Source organism: Bicyclus anynana, chromosome 15, assembly GCF_947172395.1.
Source record: "Bicyclus anynana chromosome 15, ilBicAnyn1.1, whole genome shotgun sequence".
NCBI classification, from domain to species: domain Eukaryota; kingdom Metazoa; phylum Arthropoda; class Insecta; order Lepidoptera; family Nymphalidae; genus Bicyclus; species Bicyclus anynana.
The window spans coordinates 5,458,766-5,481,537 of record NC_069097.1 but is presented as its reverse complement, the minus strand read 5'-3'; the positions used below and the strand labels follow the sequence as shown (position 1 = coordinate 5,481,537).

Genomic DNA, 22,772 nt, shown 5'->3' with positions numbered 1-22,772 from the left:
TGTCACCAGACCACACGGCTTAAATCGTACTACGATTTGTTGTCCTGTCTCTCTATGTACAAAATTATATTGTTTTATTGTTGGCATCATTAAAAAGGCTCAGAGTAACTCAGCGAGCGATGTAGTGAACTACTGACTCGGATCGGAGTGAGTGATCGAATCAGAAAGGCGGAAATCCGTAGGAGAACCAAAACATAGCTCTGCTGAAGTAGCAATGGGTCGAGCCGAACATATCTGATCTAATTATTATGATGATAATGAGTCTGATACATTCATGTCACTACGTAGAAATTTGTCAACATCCATTACATTTCATCACAGTAAGAAAAAGGGAGATAGCAACAAAATAGATATTATATTATAATAGATATTAATCTGCGATATAAAATTTAATTACCACTTCATAATTAGATTGTAACTGTGAATAAAATAATTACTTAATTTGCCAACGCTGTGGGAAATGGGAGTAAATTGAGAATTTTATAATTAAAAAAACAGTTTAATTACTCAGCGTGACTAAATAGACGGAGCAAAAAATGTCAACTAATTAAAGTTACCGGGAATTTACAGTGAATTATTTTCTTACAGACTTTTTGTCCCCTGAGATTTAGAGGTGTTTTATTGTTGTGCGCATTTAAAATGGATATTAAGCGTTAAGCAAGGCATATCCCCCATTGAACTCAAGGTCAAGATTCAAATGTTTTCTGTGGTATCATGTAGATACTAGCTGATGCCGCGCGGTTTCACCCGCGTGGTTCCCGTTCCCGTGGGAATACCGGGATAATATATAGCCTATAGCCTTCCTCGATAAATGGGCTATCTAACACTGAAAGAATTTTTCAAATCGGACCAGTAGTTCCTGAGATTAGCGCGTTCAATCAATCAAACAAACAAACAAACAAACAAACAAACAAACAAACTCTTCAGCTTTATTATATTAGTATAGATTGAAGGTAGCGATTTGTATATTATCATTCATCATTATAAATAAGCCTATTTTACGGAACGAAACGATATAGGGACGGAATACTATAACGGAATACTATAGGGCCTCCCTCCTTTTTGGAGAGGGCATGTAGAGCTTATACCCATCACGCTGTTGACTCTCCAATGCGTGTTGGTGGGCTTAAAGTGATTTAAATGAATTAACGACCACCATCAGATGTTAATGATAATGACCGGCACCGAAGGCTTAACGTGCTTTCTGAAGCACGTTGATATGACACTACCAACTACCCAATTTAGTATCTCGACCCAGGATTCGAACACAGGCATTCGTGATCCGAAACCACATAGACTAACCACTGGATTAACAAAGCAGTTCATAATTAGGTAGCTAACTAGGTTATATTATTAGCCCATTACAGGACACGCATCCTTTTAAATAAGGGATTTGGAGCTTCATCATTATTTATGCTGCTGGACATAGGCCTGCATAGACTTCCAAGCTCAACGGTCTCTAGCCGCCAGCATCCATCCATCGGCTCTTCGAACTATTTGGCCTGCCCATTGCTACTTCAGCTTCGCGACGAACTATGTCAGTGACTTTGATTCGTCTACGGATATCCTCATTTCGGATTCGATCACGCAGAAAAACTAAGTTGGAGCTTAAATTAAGACAAATTGTTGTATTACCCATTTTTGGTTTTAGATCAATACGCTGAATATTAAAGCACTACTGTATAATTGTGTAATATTCAAGAAGTTTATATTATTACAATTTTATAATACGCGGCTTAAGACCCGCTAAGCCAGCGCGAAATAACGACACTACATGTCTTTTACATCATACGATATAAATTTTATAAAATTAACTTACCTATATTAAAAAGGGGAAGAGTTTGTTTTTTTACCCGCTAATCTCTGGAACTATAAATAAAACTAAACTTAACTTAATTATTTTATAGTTAGTATGCATACCAATTTTTAACTTACTACCTTGAAAATTGCGGAAGGCTCCATACAAACTTCCATCCCCCATTTTAGGAAAAAAGTGGGTGTGAAAGAGACAAAAAACAACCTATGTCACTCTCCATCCTTTCAACTATCTTCACTTGAAAAATTACGTCAATCCGTCGTTCCGTTTTGCCGCACACACACTTTCACATTTATACCTAATATTAGCATGGATATCGAGAGCTATAACAGCTTACGACACGATCACGGATGGTTGTGCTCGAGTCGTAGTTGTTGAGTGTAAAGAAGCCCCGATTGTTGAGTATTTGCTAACTACCGCTGACCAGCTGTGGTGCGTAAATGCGTAAAACATATATCGTGCTCAAATAATACTTACTCGTTTTGTTCGGATCAACGTCAATATCAGTTCATATGAAGATTATGATGGTCTTCATTTGATAATGGAATCAATAGTTTGCTAATTTATAACTAAAGAGATTTTAAAATATTGGAATAAAAAGAAGACTGTATGAAGTGGTTTGCCTACTCGTTTAGAAATATTATACGTTCCTGTTATGTACCAATTAGATTTACCTCTTTTATCTTAGTACTGTTACATAATTCAAATGAAAAAAAAATAGGAAAATGTTGAATGTGCAAGTGGTAGGGCATAAGAGGAGAGGAAAGCCGAAGAAGAGATGGCTGGAGTGTGTGAATGAGGACATGTGTGTAAAGGGAGTGGATGATGATTTTACGAGCAATAGAGACGAATTGAAAAGGTTGACATATTTTTCCGACCAACAAAAGTGGGTTAAGGGAAAGGAAATAATGACTGCTAACTAATTCATAAATATGTTTTAATTATAGAATTATTACACTTATACTGTTTTAATTTGAATGTGTTCATACATTTTGACTACTTGTATTAATCACATAGGTAACAGTTCAGACATATAAAATACCTGACATACATCCTAGAATATGTTATTTCATCGTCAAACAGTTTGTTATTGTGTAACAATTATGCAAATAAAACAACAAACAAACTTTGTCATATATGTACGAGTATATTATAAGTAGGATGAATAGTAAATAAAGTAGAAACAAAAAGTCAAGCGTTAATGTTGCAAATAAGTCTTGCGGGCGGTAATTGCATGAAACCCGATAGCGGCCACTAGAACAGTAGTTGTTGCAACGGATTTACAAGCTCACTGGGCAGAGCACGGGCACGGCCCGGTGGCGGTGACTCACGTGCTCACGTGCTCAAGTGAGCAAGCAAGTAACCCAAGCCGCGACCGCGCCATAACATAATTAAAAATGATTTAAAGCATTCGCTCCGGCTGCTTTGTTTCGCGCATTATGTTTCACTTGTTGGCGTCGCCGTTTTTAACGCGTCCGCTCTTAATTCTGTCACAGTTTTTATAACCCTTTTGTATTTATTAATGCCCTTTTGGCTCCGGTAGCGGAACTTCTCGGAACGAGGCTTTGACGCGACATTTCTCAGCCGCGCCGTCGCTCTGCGTTAACGAAGCGTCCTATTGCAGATTCGAGGCTCCGAAACGTCCAAATGTTAAAATAGTTAATTACTTTTTTTTTGCTTCTAGCAAGGTCCAGGAATTTGCCAATGGACCGATAAATAAACGCACGAGTAGGTAGCCGTGTTCGATCGGTTCCGTAAATAGCCGAGCGGGAATAAAGTATTATAATAATAGCCTTTAAAACTGAAGGTGAAGTAGGTAATAAAATTTTAATACATCTTTGGTGAACAATAGCAGTATTAAGGCAGGAGGCGCGGGCTGTAAATAAGTATGAAAAGGATTAACTTCGGCTTGTTGACGCTTCGCGGCCGGTTATCGGCTGCGAGCGGGTCCACCGAGCGTGGCCTGGTCGCCGAAATATAATTATTCACGGGTCATACATTGTTGTTGATGGCTCTCTAAAGTTTGACGATCACCTCCTGGAATCGATACTATGAAATTAATCAGCCAATAATGAATAAATATGATGACATGATTGGTATCCTAAATTAAAATGCTTGGGTCTGAAAACTACAATGCATGACCAATCTCATCACTTCAACCGATGGACGTCCTATGCAGGATATAGGCTTGTAGGGATTCCAAAACATCACTATCCTGAGCGGCTTCCATCCTGAACCTATGGGTGTTATATCTCAACTAATAAACTAAAATGAAAAAATAAAAAAGTTTATCGTGGGCTCTTCGCGGACCAAGGCGCCATGGTACCCTCGTAATTTTAATTTTAAGATTTCGGCTAATTAGTATCAACATTATCTAATAATATTATTACCAGCAATTATAAAATGTTGCCAGCAAGCTAATTCACTAACTTGCACGTATGTTAGTTGACATATACGAAATTCAGATTCTAAGTAACAAATGTTATCCAGTGATTACTGACAACCCTTCGTGGATATCATACAGTAGATGAACATTTCTCAGTTTAATTGATGTTTATTTTTAATAGGTTGTTAATAAAGAGCCTCATATATTTGAGCCTCAATAGTTCAACGATAAGAGCGGGGGTGGTTCGATCCCCGCCCGTTGGACTATTGTCGTACCCACTCCTAATACAGTCTTTCTCGACTAGTTGGAGGGGAATGAGAATATTGGTCATATTTAAAAGATATGGCAAATATTCCTTAAAAAAAGACCAAGTAAGTGGTCGGCCTACGTTTCGAAACTGCTTGTAAACTAAGTCTAATTTAAATATTTTCAGATTTTATAAGATCACAAAGGTCTGGTCATCACACGCTCAATAATTCGTGTAAAAAGGTATTCACTCATTGTTTTCCCGATGCTAGTCGACCCACCATGTAGCGTAATCTAGTAAAACTATCGCCGCCGCGGTCCGGCGTCAGCGCTGGCGATCCATCACGCGGTCCATCCGTCACCCGACCGACCGACAGACAGAACGTATGTTTTATAGATCGCTAGCTGCCGCTGACATTTCGCTTTTGTACCCTTGGACTGGCCTGCGATAGTCAGATGTATATAGCTCGGCTCAACTGCGCGGGTGTGAAACGTGCGGGGAAGTGAGGTGCATCAGTCGTGGGTTTAATTCATCGCTACACGCCCCCCGGCCCGCGCTGACCATAGGGGAGTGTTACGAACGAAGTTGTCAAGCTATACCTCTTTTATGCAAGTTGATAATTTATTAGGCTATGCTCCTACTATAAGTCATCATTATCATATCAGCCGATTGGGCGTACACAGAACATAGGTGTCTCTGAAAGAATCTCCAACAAGGTTGTAGGCTTGCATCCAGCGATTACATGCAACTCGCTTGATATCTTCGATCCACTCAGTGCAACAGTGCCAACTACGATGGAGCAACTGACAATCCGCTTTTATAAAATGAGGTAGATATGGCTGTCGCAGGTTATTTTTCTAATTTATTTGCAGGAAGTGCGGTTAAATCACGCTCATTACAATGTGTTTGTACATTACACAAAGATAACAGACTAAAATTAAGTTAGTAAAAAAATATTTGAAAGCACATACTGATGTGCTTTCAAATATTTTAGGAAACTGTTCCTACGAGTACCTACTACTCGTAAATGTCTTTGTACAGGTTGGCGATTTCTGAAATTTGTAGTACCTACTCTAATTAGCTTATTATAGACCAGCGGCTTAGCTCGAAAAATGTTTTTAGTTTGTTTCAATGGCCGGCAGTCGAATCCAAAAAACAAGTATTAGATAGTGTTAGTTTACAAGAGTTAGTGGTAGAGTTAGAGTTTAAATTTTGGTTGTTAGCCGCTCACTTATTAGAGCCACCCAGCCAACGTCTCATGTACAACTTCGCTGCACTCGCAAGCTGTTACGAGGCGAGTCCGTGCGGGTCGGGAGGTAATGAGTTATGATCTTTAGTCGGACGTACATTTTGATCATTGTGGAAGCGCAGGATAACACTTTCACTTTTCAACGTTGACTTTACAAGAAAACATGTAAAATTATATAGTGCGTCACCAGACAAAAGAAAGAGCGCCAGTACACAGTAGCATGCACTTCATAGATGCAAAAACGCACTGCTTATCTTGACGACTCAGTAGAAACCTGTATTGGAGAAGGATTTTTTCTATTAATTTCTAGTTTTTACTTTAGTTAATAATTTTGTGCACGCCAGTATACATTAACAATAATTATCGCAGCTTTCCATTAGTTGACCATTTCCATTTGACGGCCTCCGTGGCGCAGTGGTATGCGCGGTGGATTTACAAGACGGAGGTCCTGGGTTCGATCCCCGGCTGGGCAGATTGAGATTTTCTTAATTTGTCCAGGTGTGGCTGGTGGGAGGCTTCGGCCGTGGCTAGTTACCACCCTACCGGCAAAGACGTACCGCCAAGCGATCTAGCGTTCCGGTACGATGCCGTGTAGAAACCGGAAGGGGTGTGGATTTTCATCCTCCTCCTAACAAGTTAGCCCGCTTCCATCTTAGACTGCATCATCACTTACCATCAGGTGAGATTGTAGTCAAGGGCTAACTTGTAAAGAATAAAAAAAAAAAATAGTACAGTATATATCATAACTCTGCAGTTATATGCAAAAATAAAAAAGTATAACAAAAAATTGGAGATTTTGAAATACGCCTCGCAAGTACGCAAAACCAAAGGGAACAAATAAATTCACCTCTTTCCACACATTACCTTATTGAATTCGCAACAAAGAGTGGGCCCTTTAATTTAACAACGTACTCGCATTTAAAACATGAAAGGCATCTGCATAAAAATATTGGTGCTATTCAGTTTTAATTTATCCCGCGAATGCAGCGGAGTTCTCCGGACGGTGGCGAGTCCATCTTTGTTAATTAGTTTTTTGTGGCGGGCGGAGCGACTGACGCCATCAAATTACGATGAGTCGGCCTTTCGGCTACCGGCGCCGCTGGTAATAATTACACACTCGTTACTACCGTTCTACCTCCCCCTCCCTCCCTTCTCCCCGCGTCTCTCCGAGCTGGAGAAATCACTCACACTATTGTGTAAGCGTAGATACAATTCAGAGAACCGTATTATGATCTGTCATTGTTTTGTGACCGATGACGAAAGAGGAAATCTAAATCAGGGTGGGTGGACAAATCAGACGAGATTAAAATATACGAATCATTAATTATATATCTATACTTATATAAATCTGTAGAGGTCAATTTTGTACTAATCAGGGGGTGATTAGTGGATCGATACTGATGGCAAAAATGCAACCAGTAAAATTTTTGTCTGTCTGTTGTATGTTCGTAATGGAAACAGAAACTACTCGACGGATTTTACAGAAACTTAGTAGGTACAGTTATTCTTCATACTCCTGGGCAGGTTATAGTATACTTTTAATCACGTTACGATCAAAAGGAGCAGAGCAGTGAATGGAAATGTTGGGATAACTGGAGAAGTTACTCCATTTTTACAGCGATAATACTGTAAGGGCTGGATTAAAGAGGTCTAAAAGTTTTAATAAAAAGACTTCGTTTTTAATAAAAAGCTTTGTTTCAATATGACTATCTCAACTCAGAATCGCACTTCGTTAATATCATGAAAAATGGTGATGAGCCAATTATAGCTTGGTTGTATGTTTTTGCAACTCACCTATTAGTGAAGCGATGTGTCGTACAAGGAAATACATCGACTATAAGCGTACGGAGACAAGCCGATCATCAATTAAAATTACTCATCGCTCCCACTCGATACAATGTAATCGGTGCACTAGTTTCGTTTTTTTATGATGACGTAGCGTGAAGAGCATAGGGCCGTGAAGCCGCTTAAGTATCGTCGATAAATTCCATCGATAAAATCGGCGACGTCGACGGCGCTCGATAATTTCTTAACGACAGCGTAACTCGGTGGCAACGCGTGCGCGAACGCATTTTATTTCTCCGATCCCGAGATGCCGACTCGGAAATAATCGTCATCCACTCAACATAGATGGTAATCAAGTAGACTATTACCGATCTTAATGTAACTTTTTTTTGGGCACTGAACGAGAATCGGAGATCGAATCGAGAGTACTCGTCGATACTGCCGGTTACACGTGTCTCGGTCGGTGTGTCATAAGATCTGATTGTGATATCACGGAGTTATAGGAATTTGTGAACTTATTTTATTTTATTACATAAAACTTTTTTTAATCCTCACAATTAAGATAGATCTCCTTTCTCGGTATCTAATATAATATGTTTTTTGGTCAAAATGAAACCTTCCCTGAAATTCTGAATTTAAATAATGAAAATCCCATCTAAATCGCATCGGTAGTTTTTGAGAAAATCGCGGGCATTCAACCATAAAACATGTATACATGTTTGAAATCGGTCCCAAAAGACGCCAAGAATTACGATTTAACATGAGTAAACCTTGTAATATTCAAAAATATGTATGAATTGAATGGGATAACTCGACGCGGACTCCGTATTGTGATCTTAAATTCTTTTAACCGATCACTCGCGCTGGCCGAGGCGAGGTGCTACCGTTTTTGTTGCCTCTATTCATTGGGCTCAAATGAGCTTCGTTCTAATTACTACCTAGGGTTGTCGACATGATAAAGATTCAATGACCTTCAATATTTAGACTTTATTTGCCTGCATTTTTTATACTATGCCCAATATTGCATAATTTAATATAATAATATTGCACGCGGATGAAGTTGCGAATTTGGAGTTTTTAATTTTAATATTCCACAGAGCTCCCCTCGAAAAAAATATTTCTTAGCGAATACCTACGTAATAATAACTATATGCATGATAATTTAGCTAGATGAGGAAGGCGGAAGCTCGTGTGTGGTGACGCGCTCTCAGAAATGCCTATGTCCAGCAGCGGTTCAGGTCAGCGGTCTATTCTCTACAAGTTAGTCCTTGACTACAATCTCACCTGATAGTAAGTGATGATGCAATCTAAGATGGAAGCGGGCTAACTTGTTAGGAGTAGGATGAAATCCACACCCATTACGGTTTCTACACGATATCGTACCGGAACACTGAATCGCTTGGCGGTGCGTCTTTGTCGGTAGGGTGGTAACTAGCCACGGCCGAAGAAAAACCGGCTATTGATGATGATGATGATGATGATGATGCCAAATCTTATCGGAATCTGTGCCATGGTTTGACCTGTGTCGATATGATAGATCAGTCAAATATGATTGCCTTTTATATACTAGTAGGATGCGTATTTACAAATTATTTTAGTTTCATACACATGTAGAATGCGCCAAACTTCTAGTCCGATGTGACGTTGCAACATGTTGAATACGAACTGCCCAGTATTATAAACCTGATGAGATATGTTTTATATACTCCGCAGCCATACGCCTCGTTTTCAGAGCGGAGTCAGCGGATCATCATCATCATCATTATCAACCCATATTCGGCTCACTGCTGAGCTCGAGTCTCCTTTCAGAATGAGAGGGGTTAGGCCAATAGTCCTTCACGCTGGCCCAATGCGGTTTTGGCAGACTTCACACACGTCTGGTATGCAGGTTTCCTCACGATGTTTTCCTTCATCGTTTGAGACACGTGATAATTAATTTCTTAAAATGCACACAACTGAAAAGTTGGAGGTGCATGCCCCGGATCGGATTCGAACCCACACCCTCAGCGGATGCGAGGTAAAAATAATAACTTACCGAATTTAATGTTGATGCCAACCCTAGAGTATCTAGGAAGAGGTGGCTATAGAACGTGCAGCTATGTTACATTTATCTTTAATTAAAAACTGGAGAGACCATCGCTAGATTAGTCGAGGCGGTCACAAAAAGGGTTACGACTTGCGAGGGACCGAAACACCTTCCCGATTCGTCACGAATCACAGCTTTATTTTTATTTGAGCGAGCCTTTTGTTGAACTTAACCGAATTTGCTGTTCAATAAAAACGGTCTAATTAAGAAATTTTCGACCAGCCGCTAAAGGATTTCGCGTTCTTGTGTCCTCAATGACCGAACTCGAATTTTATCGCGTCAAAATATTTCGTTTGTTAATTTTTGCATGATCACACTGAGATTCTTTATTTGTGTAGACGTGTTGCCCTCGTTGTGTTTTGCCGATATAATACAGGTACAGGTAATTGCCTGGATTTCATCGTCGTCATCAAACCATATTCGGCTCACTGCTGAGCTCGAGTCTCCTGTCAGAATAAGAGGGGTAAGGCCAATAGTCCGCCACGCTGGCCCAATGCGGATTGGCAGACTTCACACACGCAGAGAATTAAGATAATTCTCTGGTATGCTGGTTTCCTCACGATGTTTTTCTTCACCGATTGAGACACGTGATATTTAATTTCTTAAAATGCACACAACTGAAAAGTTGGAGGTGCATGCCCCGGACCGGATTCGAACCCACATCCTCCGGAATCGAAGGCAGAGGTCATATCCTCTGGGCTACCACGGGTCTTACGGGTCCGGATTTCATATGGCCCTGATATGTAGAAAGAAACTTCAACCATTATATGTATTTTTCGAAAAATAAATAGCAAACATTATTATGTAATTAAAATTTTTAAATTTTCCATTACTGTGTCAAAAAAGAAAAACGTTTCTATCCTTAATAGGTAATATTAAATATTTTAAATGAGTGATTGAGTTTTTTTCGTCATGTAATTATTCATACCGTGAGCCGTGATAGCCAAGTGGATATAACCTCTGCCTCTGATTCCGGAGGGTGTGGGTTCGAATCCTGCCCGGGGCATGCACCTGCAACTTTTCAGTTGTGTGCATTTTAAGAAATTAAATATCACGTGTCTCAAACGGTTAAGAAAACATCGTGAGGAAACCTGCATACCTGAGAATTTTCATAATTCTCTGCGTGTGTGAAGTCTGCCAATCCGCATTGGGCCAGCGTGGTGGACTATTGGCCTAACCCCTCTCATTTTGAGAGGAGACACGAGCTCAGCAGTGAGCCGAATATGGGTTGATAATGATGATGATGATGAATTATTCTTACAAATTGGTAAGAACCCTTACCTACAGAAAAGAGCTTACCTTTTATTAAAAAAACGCTTGATCTTGATAGAATATAAGCTACATTACATACATACAGCTACAAATATAGATGTTATGACAACACGAGCGTGATGGGTTTGAATCAGCACTGTTGTCGTTTAAAAGTTTAATTATGTTGTCCAATGACGCGTCTATTTATAAAAAGTCATAGAATTTACATTGTATTCTTTGGCGTGTACCGTTAGTTGTTTATACACTTCTGCTAAATATTAAATCACAGTCAGTAAGTTAAGTTTTTTTGTTTAGCAATTTATATGTTTTTGAAAGAAAATAGTATTGTGACCAAAAAACGACGATCAGTGACTCGACTTTAACATGTTGCAAAGTCAAGTTTGCCAACACATACACACAGTTAGTAATATTGACAATAAAATTGAATGTGAGCGTGGCGTGGTGCCACTGTTGAGAAGCTACATTACCCCCGGGTGCTATAGGCTATATTTTATCCCCGTATTCTTACGGGAACAGAAACTTCGTGGGTGAAACCGCGAGGCGTCTGCTAGTAGGTATTACAAAAAGAGGTAAAGTTTGTGGTAGGGGGTAATCTCGGGATCTACTAAAGCGACGTTGAAAAAATTTTTACCACTAGAAAGCTACATTATTTGTGAATGTCATAGGATATATTTACCCGCGTATACTCACGGGAACGGGAACTACACGGGTGAAACCGCGGCGCGTCGGCTAGTCTTTTATAAAATCTATTCAGTATCTTAATATCGTAATGTAATGAAAACATCACAGGATTTCGTTTGAAAACAGGCCGTTCGCTTTCATTACGCGCTGAAATAAATCAAAATAATACCAAGCAAAGATGGCGCATGAAAATCAGCCGATCCCTCCGCCGGGTGATTTATGCCGGTAATTTTCCGACGTTTGCGAAAGTAACCTGCGATTTTTCTTCGCACACACATAATTAGATAATTTTCGAGGATTTTTGTTACAAAATTCATTTATTTCAAGTATGCTTAAGGTACTGTTACACATGCTCTAAAATAGCATGATAAGGGAGTGGGATTCGAAGTTCTTACCCACCAAGCTGTTATCAATTACAATCCTCACTCTATTTAGTCATTAAGGTACTGTTACACATGCTCTAAAATAGCATGCTAAAAACGTGCTTTTAAGTATGCTCTATACGAGCATGCTTATCATCAGCTTACATTTGCTAGCAATAAGCATGCTATTTTTAAGTATGCTCAAAGCAAACATTCCAATTACACATGTTAATTTGTATCTGTACCTACCTCTCTGTCTATAGTATCTTGTTAGACGGGGACAGATGAAGGTGAAAAATTTACAGGATAGCAATTCTGATAGACTAGCATACTCAATAAGCAAACCTGTTCAGATGCGCTAAAAGCACGCCCTCTTCCACCCGCGCAGCAAGTAGCATGCTCATAAATCACACGACTGTTGATTCTTGAGCAAGCTCGAAATAAGCATGCTCATTATTAGCAATGTTGCGATACACATGCTAATAAGTAGCAACTGCTCAATATTAGCATGTTTTCGTGCTTGAAATGAGCATGTGTAACAGTAGCTTTAGTTTACACGCACTTTTGAAACGTCAAGTTTGTCTATTTGTAAAAACTCTACCACCGGCTCAGAAGGCATCAGGTTCTGCTGAGAAGAGCCGGCAAGAAAGTCAACAGTTGTTTTTTTGAAAAAGAAATAATACAATATTTCAATAATTTGCAATTGTGAACATCATTAAAATTTCTTTTACTTTAATTTTATTTTTATTACTTACAAGTGACTTTGCTTGCGGACCTTGACTACAATCTCACCTGATGGTTAGTGATGATGCAATCTAAGATGGAAGCGGGCTAACTTGTTAGGATTAAAATTGGAGTTTTGTGGGAAAATTGTAGGAATCACATGTAGCTCTTGTTTTACTGTCGATGATTTGCTGCATTTTTGCGGTATAACTAGCGGACGCCTGCGACTTCGTCCGCGTGAAATTTAGTTTTTCACATATCCCTCGGGAACCATGGATTTTTTCGGGATGAAAAGTAGCCTATGTGTTAATCCAGAGTAAAATCTATTTCCATTCCAACCAAATCAATTCAGTAGTTGCGGCGTTAAAGAGTAGGTAACAAACATCCCAACAAACATTCAAACAAACATCCATACAAACTTTCGCGTTTATAATATTAGTAGTGAGAAGAATTTATTCATAGTTCTATACTGTGCGGAAGTAAAGTGGAAGTTGAACGAAAGGGTTTTAGTATGGTTGCCTTCGCCTTACTAAAAGCATGACTGCCAACGACAGACTGGACTATGACTGGCTAAACATATTGCAAAGCCACATTGAAACAAAAAATGTAATAAATTAGTATTTGCTGATAGTAAGTAGGAATGAATGTCATGTACTCAAGTAGGTTTTGACGTGTTTAGTTTGTACTAACACTAACTGTAGTACAAAGAGATGAAAAAATCGCTTTATTTGTGTTTAGACAAAACTGTAAAATAAAATCGACATTTAACTTACATACTTTACTTGTTTCAACTTTCTAAGTTTTGGAAACTAACAACAAAAGCTGATACAAAATCAATGGTAATGAGTAAGTCAAATAAATCATTATTAAAATTACATATAAATGTGTAAAGTTTCGACTTTAAAATATTAATTTCCGTCAAACCTTTAATTGCTTACTTCACGCTTAAGCTTTTAATAAATTCCGGGATAGTCGGCTTAGGGCTCGACGACCAAAAAATACTCAAGCAGCGCCCGCTCCGCCAAAAAAAGGACAGATTTTAATTTATAAGAGACAGGACAAACGATTAATAATTTATTTGTATCCTCCGTTTCTTGCGCGAGAGGGTCCGAGCGTTAAAAACAACCGTTAAAAGTTAAAACCGGCGACTTTGTAGCTCGCGCTTAGCCCGAAATGCCAATTGCGGGTAGACACAAGTATACAGCGGGTCGGAATGTCGCTTTAAAAAACCACGCAAATAAATAAATCGCGTCGCACGCACCGGCCATGGGAAAAAAACAACTACCATATTCGATTCTTTAATGTGATTTTGAAAAAATAGAAGTAAGCGGAGGCTGGCTTCGATTGAAAATGAATGAGGGCGAACGCGATAGTGGAAATTAGCATTGAGCTGAGCTGGGATCCGGGAGCGGCTTTTGTGCGATCATATCGAGGTGTATTCTTTGCGCTTTTTACGGCGACGTCGCGCCCGCGCCCGCGCCTCTCGCCTTTGAAGCCTTATTACGGGATAGCGCCTTTTTGTTAAATAATTACGGACCTCTGCAGGCGCAGCTCGATAAATTTATGGAATAGCTGACGTCAACGTGTTTTGCGGATGGACCAAAGAACCGAATGCTATGGGCTTAAACTCGCCCCTTTCCAAAGCTATTTATAAATTTCTTATTGCGAAAGTGACAAGCAAATTTTGTTAATTCTCGAACTATTGGGTTATTTAATCGTACTTATATCATAAATGTTTGTTTGTTTGGTTCAATTAAAGCATGAACATTTATTTTATGAATTTCAATAAAGTTTGGCACGTACTCAAAAAATGCCAAAAAATTTCGACATCACTTATCATGCATCTATCGTTTGATAGATGCATGATTATTTTTAATTTTTTTAGCATATAAAATTGTGATCTACTTAGAAGGCTGTCTGTAGCTGGACAGTGTCTCTGTGACTGTCTGACTAAAATCGCGTGAAAAGGCCTACAGAATCTACAGTAGTAATGAAGAAATAACAACCGCCCTAACAAAATTCCTTACTCAGTTTTGTTTTCATACAAACAAGTATAGATTTTTACAAGTCATCACCGTATAGGCAGTAGGTACGTATAGCAACGTTATCGCAAATCACTGCCACACGGACTTATCGATACAAAAGGCCATTAACGAGCGAGATGAAATCACGCGGGCGGCGATTTATAAATTAACGATTACGCACATATCGAATAATAAAGGCAACAATGGGATTCAATGCAGATGAGCGGAGGGCGCGGTGGAAGGCGAACCGATCGACATTTGTATGCGATATCTAAGCCCACAATTGGATGCCGGCGCGAGGCTTCGCGCTAATGGTACACTATCGAATGATCGCTCGCCTTGAGAAGTGGCGACCGCCTCGGAATGGGGACCACACGGCACCGCATTACACACAATAAATAAATACAATGCGGCGATTTATTAAACAACCGCGGTACCTGCAATTGGTGCACAGATATGATCGTCTCCACCGGAACAAATGCAGTAATCTCCGTGTGTTTACCCCTTTACAAAATATTGAATCACAACATGCAGACCCCAATTAACTGTTGTCTGTGGGATTCGGTATTCATAAACGGCGATTTATTCAACAACGACACCTACAATAAGATTTTTCCATGTCTATGCAAAGGAAAAACCTACGTACGCGTTTACTCATTTACGAAATATTGAACCACATCAGCTCAATCAACTCCAATTACTCGTAACTGTTACCAGTGGACAGTAAGTTGGGAGGTTATCTGTCGGATTCGGTACATCAGCGACAAACAGCGATTTATTCAACAACCACGACACCTACAGTAAGATCGTATCTGTCCATCCGAACAAATGCAAGAACCTACGACGCGTACGTACTTACTTTTTAACGAAATATTAAACCTCATCATCATCATCATCATCACCCATATTCGGCTCACTGCTGAGCTCGAGTCTCCTCTCAGAATGAGAGGGGTTAGGCCAATAGTCCACCACGCTGGCCCAATGCGGATTGGCAGACTTCACACACGCAGAGAATTAAAATAATTATCTGGTATGCAGGTTTACTCACGACGTTTATCCTTCACCGTTTTTGAGACACGTGCTATTTAACACAACTGAAAAGTCGGAGGTGCATGCCCCGGACCGGTTCGAACCCACACCCTCCGGAATCGGAGGCAGAGGTTATATCCACTGGGTTATCACGGCTCTACTGGGCTATCATGGATCTACTGGGCTATCACGGCTGTATCAGTGGACAGTAAATTAGGGGTTATTATGGGGTTCAGTACTCATAAACAGTCCGATACCTACAACTAGTGGAAAGAATCCTGCAGGAATATTTGCACTTATATAGGTACTTACTATAATGTATTTGATAGATTTGTCTACGTACGCGTTTACGCGTACATAAGTATGAAATGTGAAATCTCAACAGATCAAGCTAAAGATGAACTTACACTGGATTCGGTTATCATAAACGCCTCAATAAATAAATACGTTAAAGTACCTACGACAGCTTCGATAGACGTACTAACGTACCTGATATATGTTGTTATGAGATTTTCTGATAACATGAAAATAACGGGTAAGTAATGATATTTATTAAAAAATTAATTAAATATTAAAAATCGTAATTTCAACGCCGAGCAAAACGCACTTAAAGTTTTTTATGGTTTTTTCGGCGCATTCACAAAAAGGTCAAAGTAATTAAAATGTCCGAACAGCATTTTTTTACGCGAGACCTTTATGTTTGTGCTTATTAATTAAACCTGCCTTAAACACAATGACCGGGTACCCTAGTACGAGATTGCAGGACGATCACGTGTATCGAAATAAGGTAACGTTAATGATTATCTACGTATATTGTGAATTCTGTAGTACCACTGTATTTTACTCACTAGCCTGTACATAGATAGAGTAACTAAGCTTTAAAATAAATCACATGTAGTTGAATTTACAAGTAAATCACATGTAGTTGAATTTACAAGTAAATCACATGTAGTTGAATTTACAAAATAATATATTCCGGTAGTATTAATAAAATCAAATGCGGAAAATCAATCTTAACGAATCACACTCTCATGAAATGTAAGGTCTACAAACTTGACATTTGAATAGTAGATTTGAGAATGTAGAACTTGAAACTTAAGAAATTACCTCTAACAGGGTTAAAGGCGAATGGACGGATTCTCTGTTATCGTTATAAGGGACATAAAAATGACATTTTGATTAAAAACAGTAGCTTGCATTCTAAATATGGGCATAGGGCACCATGTCCATAAACATATTTTAAATATTATTTGCAGACAAAGTCGTAAGTAATCACAATTTTCATTAAAGATGACTTGCAAAAAAGTTTTCGTAGGTTTCGATACTTGAAATCGTGAGATTTCGTGCTACGGGTAAAGTAAATGTTCTTGACACGGAAGATGATTCATATCTCAAAAATTTAAAAGTCATATGAGTAATAAATTACTTGGGAGCCACTCAAAAGCGTTGCGAAGATTATACACTAAGGAAAATAAATAATTACTTGATTGATTATTACGCGCGTCTGTGACTTTTATTCCGAAAACCAGATTTACTTACTGTCTCAAATGTTGTGAAATTCGGATTTAAATAAAAATTGCAAAAATTTCCCGTATAAGTACAATAACTAAGTAAACTTGGTTGCTGGCAAGGAAGCCAAACCAATGATAAATGAAATCGACACAAATATTTTGTTGGAAAGTTATTAAATATTTAATTTTTTTATAATTACAAGATATCTTTTCCGATTTAAATAGTTTTCATTCACTTTATAGTAGGTCCTCTTTACTTCATGACAATTTGAATATCTTCGCAGATATTAAAACACTTTTTGGTCAAAACACATTAAATCGCTCTTTACTTTCTACTTCTTTCAATTGAAATGTAGTGAACTTTTAAAGCTCCAGATTATTGAATAGGATTAAAAAAATAGACAATGCATGATTTATGCACATATAAAGTGCAAGGCCGATGTTTAACAGTTGTATTTCCTCTGGCAATTCGCCCGTCCGCATATCGCCAATACAGGTTCCAATTAGTCACTCACTTCACCCTTTTGTTGATGAAACAGAATTAGCAACAGGTAATTTGTGAGCCTGATTGAGTGCTCATAAAGCGAATGAGGCAGCGAATTGCGAACCGATGGCTGTCATCGAACTCTGCCTACTGCCTACAAGCATTGTTATCATTGGTTGGTTGCCTATGTGACTTCGAATCTAGAGGTCATGAGCTGGTTATTGGATCGGACAATGAAATATTATCCAGACGGGATTAACATTAGATTTTTCTGTCAATAGTTGAATAAAATATAACACATCTAACGACTCCATCGATATGCTACCTTGTCAAATATGTAAGATTTTTATGATGCCTGATAATTCTCGTTTTCACTATTGAAGCGAAGCAAATTCAAGAAAACAAGCGAGTAAGAACAAAATGTTTCGTTAAAATATAACGTACAAATTTTTTGAAGGTACAAACCCATAGAATAGAATAAAAAACGCTAAAAATGCAATAAGTTGCGAAACAAAATATTTACAGTAAACATATCGTACTGTTTTTCCAAAATCGAGCATTTTGTATCAATTCTTGTCACTTGGAACGACAACAGCGGCCTGACTGTCGGAGTGAAGTCAATTGATTTTGGCAGTTTATTGCCTCTGTCAACAATATTGCTTTAACATGGCTGAAAAGTTGATTGAACTTCGCTGGTGAATATGTTATATATTTAATCCGTTAAACTGATTTCAACATGTGTTTTTCTAGTTACCAATTTGTTTATTAAACTACTATCTGTTCGTGTGTCTATCACGGTTTTATGAATGGAAAGTCAATCTGCCGACTTTTAAAAACATCGTTACAAGCGCTACAGCTCTATGGTACCAAACTATTGAATTGTCACAGAAGATACAAAAGAACCAATTTGGGTTCAATCAATCGCTAAGATATGGGTCGAAACTTCCTAGATTTGATCCACACCTTAGTAGATGTGGATCAAATATAGGAAGCTTCGGCCGAGTGACCAAGACGTGATAAGTTTTATAAATCTAGTAACAGTATTACATATACTAATAAAACTGTTAAGCTGAAATACAGTTAGTTTATTTCAGAGATAATTCGAGTTTGTATCGACGTGTGTCACTTCATTTGACAAGGCCAACTTAAGCTGATTTCGCGGTTTATTGGCTGTGTCAGAAATATTGTTTTAAGGTTGATGTTGATTGATGTTGGTGGTGGTGATTGGAAAGAGATGATTTTTGTGGATTTATAGTCAAATGGAGAATAGATATTTAGATTAAAGATAAGAGTATATTAGAAGTGTATTTTGTAATAGAAATAAATACACATATGACAATACTAAACCTAAATAAGGTCTCAAACGTTTAAATAACAGAGATTGAGAGGACATAGGTGAAGAGGTCGGAAACAACAACTTCTACGTCAAAGTAAATAAGAAATCTTTAAAAGACTGAGGTAAAGATATTGACACTGAATAAAACACTATTTATAATGTAGTCAAATTAGTGTTTGGAAAGAACAACTGCTACATCAAATACGAACAAAATCAACAAGTAAATAAGAGATCTTTAGAGAACTGAGGTAAAAATATTGACGCTGAGTAAAACACTATTTATAATGTAGTCAAATTAGTGTCTGGAAAGAACAACTTCTAAACCAAATAAGAACAAAATCCACAAGTAAATAAGAGATGTTCAGAGGACTGAGGTAAAAATATTGACACTGAATAAAACACTATTTATAATGTAGTCAAATTAGTGTTTGGAAAGAACAACTTCTAAACCAAATAAGACCAAAATCAACAAGGAAATAAGAGATCTTCACAGGACTTAGGTAAAAATATTGACACTGAATAAAACACTATTTATAATTATATAATGATTTATTTATTTTGCTATCATCCGCGAAAAATCGACGAACCCATGCGACACCCAGGTCCGACAAAATACTCTCTACGTACGTTTCACCCCGAAACCGGAGCATCCTCAGGAGATGTTGTCTCTACAACGAGCACTTGCAAAGTCTTATTGCACGTTGTAGAGTCAACATCTCCAACGTACGTAGAGAGTATTTCGTCGGACCTGGGTGACGTTGTCGCATGGGTTCGTCAACTTTTCGCGGATGATAGCAAAATAAATAAATCATTATATACTGTTGATGAATTTCCGCAAAGTAACGCCTGCTTCTATCCACTATTTATAATGTAGTCAAATTAGTGTTGAGAAACAACTACTTGCACGATTAATTAAAAGGGTAGGCGTTCAAAGCCTCCGTGTTGTTGCCCGCACAAATCATTCGTCAGGAAGCAGCGGTGACGTCGCTCCCCTTAAGCAAAATATCCGGGATATTAATCATTGCGCCTATAGTTAGGATAAATGACTCAATGAACGCTCGCCTCCACGCTATTGACTTTTCCGGTGTAAATGTCCAAATTAATTGATTCCAATGGATTTCTATTTATTTTTAATCAGTTCAATTCGTTGCTTGATTTTTATCTACAGCTTTATGTTTGGAGATTTTCGATTGAAATTATTTGATGGGCTTAAGTAATTTAATTTTGCACTTTTACTCATAGATCACTTGTAAGATAGCTTTTATTTCTAAGACAGTTTCTCAAAAGATTCCTCATCATTCTTATTTAAAGATGTTGCCCACCGTACAATTAATAATAAATAATTTCACCGTAAAATTAAAAAATCCAGACATTAGCAATTTCAAATGAATCTCTCAGTTGTATGATATTGATATTCTAGCGTGACATACGCTTGATGCATTGGTTAATTACTGTTAAACTAATTACACACAAAAGAACTTCAGATATGTAACCAAGGATCAGATTGTAGGTTACACAAAAACAAAAGACGGTGCTTTGAGTTGTTCGTAACTTTTCTAGTTGTGAGAGAGCATGCACTTCACGCGATGCGCAAATTAAACTTTGTATAGGTACCATACGAATATGTATAGAACGAAATTAGCACCTAAGCCATGCAGAACGATTGCATCGCACGTCGGGGCGGCGCAGTTTGTTCGACAAGTAGTAAGTGATAAATAAAGCGTAATCGAGAGACGGAAACAGTCAATGAGTAAATCTCGTCCGTCAATTTATTTAAATTATTTATTAGTGCCCGCTATAGACACCCGGGCGCGATCGTTTTCAGTGCGCGTTCACAGAGAGCGCTCCGGACGCGCGCAGTGCGACTACTCACTTGCCGTATCGATATCGATAAATCACAAATTGCCAATTTCGACTACATTACAGGTGTAAAATAAGACGATCAGCAACAGATTGTAAAAAGGAAATGGCCAAAATTGTATGGAGCTCAGGACCAGTCATTGTACCCTGGCGGAAATAAGAGAAAATATTTTTTTTTTAACTATTTTTGATTATACGATTCTACGAATTTACTTTAATTCTTTCGAAATAATATTAATTCTCGCCCAAGAAATGCAACAATAATAGGGATAATAATAGCGGATTGATGAAGTTTTCAATGCAGTAGTTGATTTGCCGTTTGCTGTCAATTGTCATGTAATAGTTGCTTTAAGGTGGTGTATGGTATCTTATAGATACCTACGTATAAATGTTTCACAGTTTGTATTATTATTGAAACAGTAACCTTAAATACATATAAATTGAAAAGTAAGGAATTAAAATATTATAGAATTTTTATAAGAATATTTTTTTATAGAATTTTTATGTATATGTGTGAATACGTAATGAAAAATGAAATTTTTGTTAATGACGCAAATTGTTTTAAATTATTTACCATAGATGAGGATACAATGAAAACAATGCAGTTTATAAAACATTACATCGACATAATGTTTTACGGACGTCACTATTGACGACTCGAATTAGTTAATTTGTGCAGATACAACACAATGGACGAGGAAATAATATACTCGCATGTACTTACGTACCAGGAGATTGTAATTGGCGTAATTGGACGAATCTGGACGCACTTAATAATGTTCCATTGTCGTGATTCAAACGGCAATTCATCGTTTGTGTAAGATGTGATTCATTACTGGCAAGGTTAATTTCGGTAGATAGATTTAGATAGATTGGATGTAATCTTACACTAGCGTCGCTGACGTCCGACTACACCAAAGACTAGAAACATATTATTTGTCTCTAGTTTTCACTCCAAAGGTAAGTACGAAAAGAAGCTTACTTTTTTGGGGCTAATTACTGATTTATTGTTTGTTTTCTGTCTGATCGATATAATCTATAGAGTTCAGAGTTCAAATAATATCACCCGTCCTATTAGGTGACTACGTTACTCAATTAAAAGACTTAATTAAGTGTTACACTCCCTCTGTGCTAATAACAATATGCATATAACAATTGATATTCAGTAAATTACATATTTCGTTATTCTTAGCCACTTACAAAATAAATATTAATTTAAAAAATAAATTATAAACGACAAACTTTTTCCTAAACAACTTATTTTTCTGGTAACAGTCACCAATATTTATTTTAATATTAATGAACTTAAGATAAAACTTACCCATTGATATCTGTGATGGTCCAAAAGTATTTCAAGACAGCCTTGGCCAGTAGGTACCAGATCTGCGTCCACACCCACGAGGATTTGTCGATCGAAGACGAGAGGAACTCCTTCGTTTCATCGTCGGGCTCGAGCTGAACAAACTTCTCTTGCAACTCGGGGCTCAAGTGGCTTTTGTCGACTCGGTACCACTGCAACAAACAATATACCTAATGCTACCATCCGATAAGCCAACATACGATCAGTTTTATCGGATGTCAAGCCGTTAGCGCTGCAAGCATGTGAGTTTAGTTGATCCTCAGTGGCTGACTTTAAATACATTCATAATATATCAAGTTCGCACCATAATATTCACTAACGAAACAAGTACTTTTGGGAAAGAAGAAGCGAGAATTGGGCTGGATCCATAGATGATGATGATGATATTTAAATGTAGTAGCATCCTAATATAGGAAATAAAATAGTTTCGTCAGTTTCCTTTATCCTATAGGAACTTTAGGAAGAATATCATACATTTTTGCCTTTGTAGAAGTTCTTGTTAAAGTATTTGCCTTAAAAATGATGTTAAGTTTACATCAAGAATGCCCAGAACTTTGTTCG

The 22,772-nt window shown here is 37.9% G+C and overlaps 1 protein-coding gene across 3 annotated transcripts in view; it reads right to left on the bottom strand.

Moving 5' to 3' along the window:
• The window catches only part of LOC112044712 (protein-L-histidine N-pros-methyltransferase), an 85,072-nt gene that overhangs the window by 32,613 nt on the left and 29,687 nt on the right, over nucleotides 1–22,772 (bottom strand). For all 3 annotated transcript variants that reach the window (XM_024080649.2, XM_024080644.2, XM_024080645.2), the window contains one exon: nucleotides 22,173–22,363. In XM_024080649.2, coding sequence (XP_023936417.1) covers nucleotides 22,173–22,363 — 191 coding nt within the window. The remainder of the gene's footprint in view (nucleotides 1–22,172; nucleotides 22,364–22,772) is intronic.